The sequence below is a fragment of the Egretta garzetta genome, unplaced genomic scaffold (genome assembly GCF_000687185.1).
Source record: "Egretta garzetta isolate BGI_Z169 unplaced genomic scaffold, ASM68718v1 scaffold179, whole genome shotgun sequence".
Classification (NCBI taxonomy): Eukaryota; Metazoa; Chordata; class Aves; order Pelecaniformes; family Ardeidae; genus Egretta; species Egretta garzetta.
This window is the reverse complement of record NW_009270001.1, coordinates 1,048,122-1,059,421: the sequence shown is the minus strand read 5'-3', so window position 1 is coordinate 1,059,421 and position 11,300 is coordinate 1,048,122. Positions and strand designations below refer to the sequence as shown.

Below are 11,300 nucleotides of genomic sequence, written 5' to 3'. Positions count from 1 at the left end.
ACCAGTGGCCCTCAAGCACCTGGTTTGGATGAGGCTTTGAATCTCCCCACCCAGTTTTGTCCCTGGATGGTTTATTCCCAATATTCTCTGGTTGATGCAGTCATTACAACAGGGACAGCCAGCTCCGATGGGGCTGAGCACCCCAGGCCCCCTGCACCCTGAGCACCCGCGCTGGGCAGGATTCGGGGGGCAGGCAGATCCTGGGATGCAGGAGCTGTGCCAGGAGAGGGGACGGATCCTGACAACGGCTTCAGGGCCAGAAATAGAAGCAGCAGGGCGAGGACAGCTGTTCCCAGTTTAAATTGCCAGTTTTTAATAAGCCGGTTAGCTCTTTGAAAAGCATTTGTTTCGGCGTTTCATAAATAGGAGGAGGAGCCGGGATAGCATCATCGGGGACGTCACCGAGTTTGTCACCGCTCTGTAGCTCCTCTCCGCATACTCAAAGACCTCCAATTTTCTCCCGGTGCCGTCGGATTTTGGGTTTTCAGCAGCACAAAGTGACTCTAAGGAAGACTGAAGTCTGCCATTTAATTTGCCAAGACAGCTGGCAACAACTTCATGTACAGCTGAACATTTCATCACGTCTGCCAAGACCTAGTCATTTTGGATTAATTTTAGGACAGTTTTTAAAGTGATGATGAAGGATTACGCCGTGCGCTTCAGCAGCATTAAAAAAAAAAAAATTAAAAAAACAAGATCTCTCTTCTTTAAATCTCTCATTCAAATTGTCCCAGTTTGGCAGCTCAGCCGTGCATTTGATTTGTGATTTGGAGGGATTCACCGGTAGTGACATTTTCATTTCTCTGAGTACATGGGAGTGCTGGCACAATCCGTGGGTGGTAGCAGCGCCTTCAATATTAAACGTGGCTACGTGAAGTAAATTCATTTGCAAGAAGGCAGCAGAGCCCTAACGTATGAAAAGCATCCATCCAGCAATAACCCAGCATCTATGATTAAATGCTTACAAGTTTTTCGTGCTGTAATCTCAGCTGGAGCCGTGCAGTCCAGGGTTTACTCTCCTGGAGCAAAGTATTTACAACGCTGTTCCTCCAGAGCGGTCCCAGGTCTTCCCAGGGAAGGGAGGCCAAAATCTGTGGGCAGGGAGGTGGGAAGGAGGGCTGTAGCTCACGCGTTGCTGCTTTTGAGACCCCAGCTCAGAGAGTCAGGCAGCCATTTCCATGATTACCTTAAATCACTGCCTCCGCAGCGCCTCCCTGCTCTGCGCATGATGAGTCCTGGTACCCCAAGTCACAGGAGGAAGGACGGCTCCGCTGTCCCAGTCAACCCAGGTTGTAAGAGTTGCCCTTTTGTCTTTGGGATATCAGTACCTTCTGATAAAAGAACTGTTATCAGCGCAATGAGTGACGCTGGTGACGGGCGTTGGTGTCTCACGCGCAGGGAGGATCACCCCGGAACGCTCGGGCAGCGTCTGGGTGATGCCACCGTGGCCTGGGGACATCCTGCCAACAGGCTCCTGTCCTGAAAGGGAAAAAAAAAAAACCCCAGGCAAAGTCCCTGCTTTCATCATCCTTTCCCTGAACCCATCCGCGTGCTCCTCCCCCCCCCGCCCGAGCATGAATCTGAATGTCATGAATGAACTGTGCAAAGGCGCCATGAATGAATAATTCTGAAACGTCAGCCTTCTAGCCAAGCCCAAAATAATTGCCAGCCCCATCCAACATAACCCAGACGACCAACCTTGTGACACCCGGGACATCGTTCCCCACAGAATTTAGTCTCGAGGGACTTCTGCACCATACTGAGAGCTCACGGCCACCACGCTTCTGCTAGAAGATGCCCAGGAGCCGATGTGTCAGCGTCCGGATGCTTAGGACGCCCTGAGCAAATTTGCTGCACAGAGCTCTTTGGCACTAAACCCAACCGGCTGCCCCCAACCGGCTCTTCATGGTCACGATGGAGCAGTGTGGATGGATCCAGCAGATGGATCTAGAGGCCACCTCTGGTGGAGCCGAGGAGAACGTGGCTCCTGTCTAACCAGCTGACTGCAGCTTGCCGGGGGAGAGGATAATTATTTTCCTCCCCTTTAAATGACAAATGACATTTGACTGCCCGGAATGTTGGAAGTGATTGGGTCTGTGTCATGCTGCTGAAGACAATTTTATGGATTATCTGTTGTATAATTAAAGAGAAAAGAGCCTTCTTGGAGCCTTTTGGGTGCGGGTATGTGCTTGATACAGAGTTTAACCCAATAATATTGGCTGGAGACACCTCGAAGATAAAAACCTTCATGCGACTTCCAGTTCAAGCAAAAGCTCCCCGGACTGAGCAGTTGTAGCGAGATCAGTGCCCTGATCTGGATCTTAGCGCCCCAATCTGGGCTGGGTGGGCGGGGAGAGACCACAGCTGTGAACGTACCGAGTAAACATCTCCTTCCTCTGAATCTGATAACTCCGTCGAGGCTGCTGCGTGTCGCTATTTTTTTTCCCCCCCCCCGAACAAATTAACAACAAACCAAACACAAAAACAGCCGAGACCCTGGATTTTCCAGTATTGCAGGTACCAATGGTACAAAGTTTTAAAGCCAGCTAGGTAAGGTGGCTAAGACCCTGCTGATGGGTGAAGATTGGAGAGGATGTACAGCCGTCAGTGCGATCGTATGGAAAACTCCTGGTCCTCAAGCACAGAAGCCAGGGTTTCCACAGACGGAGCCCCACCACTCAGGAAAGAGCCTGGGGTTGACTCACTCCAAGATGGCATTTGACATTTAGTTGGCTGAATTAGACAACGTACGCAAGAATAAAACCGAGCTGCCCAGCAGAAGAGGTTGTACAAAAAGCTTTGAGAGTTTCCAAAGCAGCGAGGGGAGTTGTTTGCTTCTTCCTTTCCTGTTTAACTGGTAGATCAACAACCTAGCAGGCACGTAGAAAACAGTTTGTTTCTTTCCCGTAACTTGCCTAATACTCTTCGGTTTCAGGCTAGTTGGGTCAAAAAGTGCCACGAAATCGGGAAGGTTTTTGGATTGCTTTTGCCAAAGTTGATGATGCTCGACTCGTTTGTAGGGCAGCAGGGAAAAGGGGTTGTAGCTTCCAACCCACCACCTTGTTTTCAGAGGGAGATCGGAGTTTCTCTCAAATTGACTGAAGGACAATTTGTCCCTCATCAGGGATACGTGCATCAGGCTTCACACGCGCAACCAACCTCCGCTTCGCTAACAACTTACACAGCAACTTGGTTCCCTGCCTGTTCTCCCAAAAGCTTCAAACCCAGAGGAGACTCATGGAAGGGATGGTCCTCCCAGTGAGGACAGAGTGGACCTCCCTTCTCCTCCCCAACCCTGACTCAAGGCATTTCCCTCTCAAACGCTACTCAAGTAACCAAAGCAGATGGTGTCACTAGCCATCAGCACCCAGAGCAACAATACGGGCACATTAAGGCGAAGATCTTGGTATAACACCCAACGCAACCCCCAAAAACCAAGGAGACATCATCTGCTGAAATGGGGTGGCCAGAATGAGAGGGAAGAGCAACTGAGGGTGCAGAAACACATCACGTCTGGTCTGGGCTGAAGGGGACAGTCCTGTCCCTCCTCTCCTCCACCCTACGACTGCGTGTTCCCAACGCAGGGCTGTACCTATCGCGACTGTAGAAGCCCTCCCTTAGGTGGGATTCAGCACGACACCGCAGCATGACAGGTCCCTTCTTTCACCAAGCGCAGATTTAAACAACCGTCCATTTACAATATATAAAATAATATTCTTCTTATTGCACGTCACGAAGAGCATTATAAAACCTCACGCACGTTAGGTCTGATGACCACACCAAGACCCGCTGGCCAAATGTCACCACGCGGCAGCTATCGCGTAGAACAAATACAACTACAGCCTGTATTTACTGTTTTAATTTATTTTTTTTTATTATGCATCGTAAATCTTTCACACAAAGTAATGAAAAGGATCCCTAAGGTGATACTTTACAGATCTGAAGGAAAACAGAGTATTTGTGACCGTGCCAGACTGCAGACTGCAGGACACTGCCAGACCCACGTAAGGCTCAAACTTTTGGAAGAGCCAATGGGGCTTGCATGGATTTCAGCATAAATCTTGGTCTGGCTCTGCTGTTTCAGCTTTGGATTGTAACTCCAGCTGTTCCAAACCAGCTGGGCCCTGGGAGCATTGCATATTAATTAAATGCACAAGGAAATTATGTGATCGGACCAAACCTGTTCCTTCTGTACTTCAATTCAATGTCATCACAACAAGAGTGGAGCGAGAAATAATTTACTGTATGGCTCCGACGTGGATTCAGCAGCTGGTTTCACCTATTCTATCAGATTGCTGCTTCACGTACCCTGATCTTCATAAAAAGCCCTTTCGAATTAAAACCCCAGGTTGTCTCCAGTTTGACGCCTGGCTGATAAGCACCCGCTCTGGCGGGGCCCTCCAGCTGAAGGTAGCGGGAGGGAGGGTGCTCACCTTGGGGCAGGTTCAAGTGCTCATGGGTGGGTAAGACAGAGGACCATGGAGTCGTCCCAGTAGCTTCAGAATCCACAGTTTAAAAGTGCATCTTCAGACTGACCTTTCCAAAGGCTGGGCAGCTCTGCTGACTCACACACACTCTCAGGCTTTCAATAAAGACAAAATTACGCATCACTACGATAACCAAGGAGAGTCGTTCCCCCTCGGTGTCTGCTCAAAGACAAAAAAACCCCCAAGCTCCCATAAATCCAAAATACAGCGTAAACTTATGTGCAGCTCAGTCATGGTTCATTCATTTTTCATCTTTTCCTAAGAAAAACAACCAAAAAAAGCATCTCCAGTCTTACTACTGCCTTTTCTCAAGAGCTTCTGCCTAAATGCTCCTGGGCTGCGTATGTTGCTTTGTAGCTATAATTAAATAAATTTTGAAAGCTTTTTTTTTTTTTAGCCAGCATTTCTATTTGCGTAGGACTCAAATGGACTTTCACCTCTAAATAAGCAGATAAAAGGCAAGCACAACCCCAGCGCATCCTTCGGGGGAAAAAAAAAAAAAAGGGTGCAAGAAATTCTATTTAAAGCCACTCAAAGGACTGCCTGAAAGCAAACGCACCCGATTCTTCAGGTCAGTAACCAGAACATGCTGGAGCAGGCAGCGAGTCCAAGGGGTTACTGTGTATATTTGGGAAGTAATTCCTTGATATTTATGTTCTGGCACGCGAGGCGCTGGCGACCGTCCTCCAGAGAGCAGCCTCAGAGCGTTCGCACGCGTGTGCTATGGGCACCGTCAGGAGCCTCCCCGGCCGAGGAAGGAATGATCCTCATTTTGAAAACCGAGATGTGGTCTTTCAAAATCAGGTTAAGCCGTTTCCTTTTGTTCTTCCAACGGCAGAAACAGGTATATCAGGAAAGGACACTTCAAACCAACAGAACCGGGAAGTATTCTACATTCAGATAAATTTATACTTCTGCCATAAAACCTTTAATAGCAAAGAGGGGATTTTCAACACAGAACTTTGCCAAGGATCCCCACAACACACTGTCACCATCGCACACAGTTTTACAGGACATTGGTCTATTTTACAATCTTATAACTATTTTCTTTGGAGATTTCTTTTTCCCCCAAGCCCACCTTCAATTTCCAGGAACAGCTTTTGCACACAAGCACAGTAAAGCAAGACCATAAGGGACCTGACTCCAAAAGCCGGTGTTTCTAGCCCTCTAGAGAGTATTTGCCAGTCAAACAACAACAAAAGAGTCTTGCTATTGAAAACCCTCCCACAAATATTTTGACATCTAAATGAAGTGTTTGAATCTGCTGGGGAGCTAACCTGATTAATACGCCGCTTGCTGAGTTCACTCGGACGACGGCGTAGACACCAATTTAACAGCCGCAGCCTCGACAGCGCCACCAAAATGAAGGGCTGTGAGTGAAAGCGTGGGATTAGGTAACAAGCAAACCCATGGCAGAATCCAACAGACCATAGAAAGCTCAACCCAATGAAGCTGCCTTGCTTGAAAGAAAGGAAAACACAAACGCTGCTTCCAAATCCAAGTCCGCAATCTCTTTCCTCATTTACCCTGTTAAGTTAAAAGAACAATCAGGTTTGTGGTTGGTAGTAACATCATACCCCATGTGTAAGGCCTCATTTTCATCAAACAAGCTCTAGGCTATAGGACTATAAATACAAGGTTGCCTACAAGCCATCAGTTCCTCACACCACAGTCCGTTGCCAGCGTGTTGGTGGCAATCTGCTTCCAAAACATCGATGCTGGACTGTACGCTAGCGGCAAGCTTCATTCTCCGTAAGCTTTGGGGTCCAAGGGTGCACGCTGGAAGGGGTCACGTATTAACACGCGGTGCAGAGGTTCGTTTTCCGTAAGAAGACGGAGTTGAGTTGGCTTGGCTGGGGGCGTCTCCTTCAGCCGGAGTCCATAGTGAAGAGCTGGATGTCATGCGGGTTCCAGTACAGGGCCACAGCAGAGTTGTAGACCAAGGACCAAACGTAGGGGATGAAGAACTCCTCAGGCTGCTCCTCCTCCACATACTTGAACTTCAGCTCGGGGAACTTCTGCAACAAGAAATCAAAGTCTGCTGAGGGAAGGTTTGCATGTCTGTTTGCAAACACGCAGCCCACGTGAAGACTGAAGAAAGTAGTGTGGTGAACAAAAATAATGGAAGGAACTGAACCATTAGACCTGAAGGAAAATATTTACGGGATAGAGAGAACATTCATCATTTTTTCTTTGAACTGAGTACTACATTGGCATATTGTATTCAATCCTTTTACCGTTGGTCACACTCAATTTGCCTGTTAACAAAGACTGAACAGGTGAATCCTTTACCTAACACAAAGGTCTTAAGGAAAACCGTCATTTTTAGCAGCCCCACAAAAGCCTTCTCGCTTGCGCACGTACAGACCTGTTTAGTGCAGTTTTCCCTCAAAATTGCACCTCGAATACTGTGTTCAGTTTTGGGCCCCTCACTACAAGAAAGATGTTGCGTTGCTGGAGCATGTCCAGAGGAGAGCAACCAAGCTGGTGAGGGGGTCTGGAGCACAAGTCATACGAGGAACAGCTGAGGGAACTGGGGGTGTTTAGTCTGGAGAAGAGGAGGCTGAGGGGAGACCTGATCGCCCTCTACAGCTACCTGAAAGGAGGCTGTAGGGAGGTGGGGGTCGGCCTCTTCTCCCTGGTAACAGATGATAGGACGAGGGGGAATGGTTTGAAGCTGCGCCAGGGCAGGTTTAGGTTAGATATTAGGAAAAACTTCTTCACCGAAAGGGTTGTCAGGTTCTGGAATGGGCTGCCCAGGGAGGTGGTAGAGTCCCCATCCTTGGAGGTATTTAAAAGAAGGATAGATGAGGTGCTTAGGGATATGGTTTAGTGGTGGGATGGCAGGGTTAGGTTAAAGGTTGGACTCGATGATCTTAAAGGTCTTTTCCAACCAAAGCGATTCTATGATTCTATGATTCTATGAAAAGCGCTTCGCTATCAATTGTAATCAGCTCCTTAGCAGGAGAATCCTATGCAAAGGCCGTAAGAATAAACAGTCTATGATACGTTTTCAGGAACCCGGTGTCATGGCAAAGTGACTTTTTCTCTCTAGTTCTCAAATAATTTATGTACGTACAGGTTTTCAGGGGAAAAATGCTCTTCCTCCAGGAAGCACAGTGGGAAGCCTGGCTCCATGGGTGGGTTCCTGGAGGCCACTTCCAGTTTTGCTAGAGGTTCCTCGGTAGTTTTGGGCAGGTCACTACGTCTGCGCCTTGGCTTTGCCGTTGCGGAGGAGCACGCAGGACGACTCCAATGGCATCTCTGCGGCAATTAACCCCGCAAGCTCCTCAACGGCAACGTGTCACACGTCTAGCCCACAGCCTCTAAAGCTGTAACCACAGGACCTGTGCACATAGACCTCATTGCCCATCCACGCAGACGCCTCCCCTTCCTGGAAATCACAGGCTAGACAATACCGTTGCCACAAAAGCCCTGTTTTTCAGTACCAGCTTTAAGCAAAGCACTTCCAGAATGAACACGCGTCAGATGTGCTAGCCTAGCCCATCCTAACTGGATAAACATGCTGCGTCTGCAGTTTTCCAATTCTCTCCCACTTCTTCCCTCTCAAAGCAGCAAACCCACCACGTTTGCTCTCAGTGAGCGTGTGTTTTGGGGAAGAGGGGAGCCTACTTTTGTACTGCGCTCTTCAATCATTTTATCTACTTCTAAATGTTGCCTGTGTCAAGAGCTTGGCAGAGTCTCAGATAAAAGCCGCATTACAATGATCACTGGGGTAAGATAAAACATGACCCATTTTATTATTTATAAGGCTGTGGCTAAGACTAAGAATAAACTCTATGGTGTGACATGATCAGAACAAGCACGGCAATGGCTAAGAAGCTTCTTTGCCCATTAATAATGAAGGGATCCCCTATCATCTTTCTTGAGCTCAGAGGGTCCTGTTTCCTTGCATTAGGGCACAAGAGCCTTCTGGCTGGAACAGTCTCCTTTGACAGGGCACTTCTTGGCCGCTTGGCTTTTGGGGTTATTTATTTAATTTTTACACACCCAAGTTATTTGTATTCCTGGAATTAGAAAATATGGAAACCATTCTGCTCCTTCCTTGCTGTTACTAGAGCAGTGTGGTGCAAATACTGAGCGTACGATTACACCAAGCCACAAAGGTGCCGCTTGCGTTACGCTTTATGAAGGACGTGTCTCCATGGATAGCTTCATTCAGCCATACGCTATCTCCTGTGCTGGGCTCTGAGCTACCCGATGGAGTTGAAGATGTCCCTGGTCATTGCAGGGAGGTTGGCCTAGATGGCCTTTAAAGGTCCCTTCCAACCCGATCCATTCTATGGTTGATGAGGACGCCAGTGCCACCTTCCAGTATAATCCAACATTCTGGAGCTGCCACAGTTTGGCTTATGTTGGGGTCAGGTCCGTCACCACAGCTCTACTTAGCTGGATGCCAATATTTAGCCTGGGAGGAACCATTTTGGCCATCGGTGTGGCTGTCGTTAACTTATTTGATGACTTTGGAACACGTGGGGAGCTCATCCTTAGAGCAATCAGGGAAGGAAGGAGGACAGGATTGTTTCCAGCGCTATTATCTCTGCTTATGGAAGCAAGGCAGCTAAAAGATAAGGCTGTTAAAGGCACTTCTGCACCTAACTCCTGTTAAGTTCAAAGCCCAGAACCTCAAAGGTACATCAGCAACTTTCATTTCCTGCATCAGACATGCAGCTTGTGGTAGAGAAGCTCTCCTGTAGCCCTTCTGTGCCCCTAAACCATTTTCTACTACCTCTCTACAACCTCTCGCCCCAAGTCTGTTTTGACCAGCCTGTTTAATCTTCCACATCATTTGGTTTCCTCAGCTGTCTGGCACCTATTCTCACCCCCATCTCTAATATCCTCTCTCCTAGTCTCCCATCCCCAACTCCCTTCGTGGTGTCTCTTTAGCATAGCTTTCTATTTTGTACTTGCCCAAGTTTTCTTTTTTCTCATCAGCCTTGTGAGATCCTCCTTTTCATTCACACCCTCTACCCCTTCCCATCTCGGCTCCAAGTCCTCAAGCCATGCCTGCCTTCCCCCTCTGCCACCCCATCCTTCCTCTCAGGACACCACGATTCCTCCAGCAGGTTAAGCCTCACTCCAATCAAGCCGTCATGTAGGCTTGATTATTATTTTTTTTTTTCTTTTAAAACTGATATTCTACCCTGCTTATCCTCAGCGTAATCTTCCCCACTTCCCTCCTAAACGCTTCCTGACTTGCGGTCGGTGTATACAGGAACACGTTCAGTTCAGCATTGCATCAGCAGAACGAATGGTTAAACCTCATGATCAAACCACTGCAACATTTCCTAGCAGAGAAAAGCCCTTACACAGCTGCCATTCTTCACCCCAAAGGTGGCCGCACGCCAGCACAGCAGGGAAAAAAAAGTGATTAAAGATGCTAATTTGAGTTGAATTAAACACAGATAACTTTTTTTCACCTTCAGGGTCACAGATTATAGCTATTGTTTTTGCAGACACCCTGGGAATCCAGAATGGTCCCACTAGACTGGGCCTATTTTGGACTCTCATGCAGCTTAATAAACATTTGAAGCTTTAAAAGAGTAGGTAAAATGGTATCAGAAATTCCAATAGCTACATCTGAGATGCTCAGCTCTTACTATCCCATCATCTCTCAGCTGGAAGGACAGCACAAAATAAATCAGAAAGTATTCATATTTTCAGGCAATAACAGTCATGCATTGATTTTATTATTAAAGCCTTTCTTCAGACTGATCAATGGGGCCATCTGTTGTGATCGTACCGTAGCAATTTAATAATCAATCTCAAATTAAAGTCTGTAACTCACTGCAGTCAGCCTGGACTCTCTCACACTCAACCTATGCCTTGAACAGTCCGCAGGTTTATCTTGGGAATGTAGACGAGGGTAATGAGATTTTTAAGGAGAGATATAATACACGTTGCCATCGCAGACACACAATTTCCAATGTATCTTTATAAAACGAGGGTAAGTAATGGCAGAAAGGAACAGCGGGCCCAGGATAGCTCCATGCATTACTAACGAGACACGGAGAATTTGACTTCCAGGTCAATAATTCAACCCCAACTTCTTTAGATGACTGCAACGATCCAAGGCTGTGTGGTGGCCATGCTTTCTCCTTCCTTAAAAATGAGAAATCCTAAAGGTCCAGCGTGGAGAAAACTTCTGCACCAGACTCTGTCTTGCAAGATTTACCACTGTTAAGATAAAAAGCCTACCCGTGCTGCTTCACTACTAGGGTATTCGCTGAAAACAAAATTTGTTAACGTTCAAAATCATCACATTTAAGTAACCTCAAAAAGTTTCTGCCTTATCAGGCTGACTTTCAAACCACTTATAACAGCAAGGGTTAAACACCACGCAAAAAGCTTGACCAATGCCATAGAGCTTTAAGATTTTTGACAGATGGTAATTCAAGGAATGTTTAAATTCAGCTCGGCAATTTATCTCCTGCATGCTCTACTTCCAAATGAGTGATCAGGAGCCGTCACCACATGCTACAGACATAGAGGAGATGACACCAAATGAATGTTTCAGGAGAGCTGTAGAACAACCAGGTCACAGGAGTCCCAGGGCACTCCCAAAAAACACCCCAGCCAGCACTGGGGAGGGTTTTATCACGGTTAACGGAATTCCCAAAGTGGCACGTCGAAGCAGCAATGTAGAAAACCACTTTCCTCTGCTTTGCGTCCAACATCACAGAATCACAGAACCATTTAGGTTGGGAAAGCCCTTTAAGCTCCCCCAGCCCAACCATTCCCCTACCCCTGCCATCCCACCCCCAAACCCTGGCCCTCAGCACCGCCTCTGCC

General features: G+C 47.5%; 1 protein-coding gene across 3 annotated transcripts in view; it reads right to left on the bottom strand.

The window, feature by feature from the left end:
* Positions 1 to 4,875: 4,875 nt before the first annotated feature.
* Positions 4,876 to 11,300, bottom strand: part of DYM (dymeclin) — a 249,280-nt gene continuing 242,855 nt past the window's right edge. For all 3 annotated transcript variants that reach the window (XM_035903102.1, XM_035903103.1, XM_009647686.2), the window contains one exon: positions 4,876 to 6,505. In XM_035903102.1, coding sequence (XP_035758995.1) covers positions 6,356 to 6,505 — 150 coding nt within the window. In that variant the 3' untranslated portion in view covers positions 4,876 to 6,355. The remainder of the gene's footprint in view (positions 6,506 to 11,300) is intronic.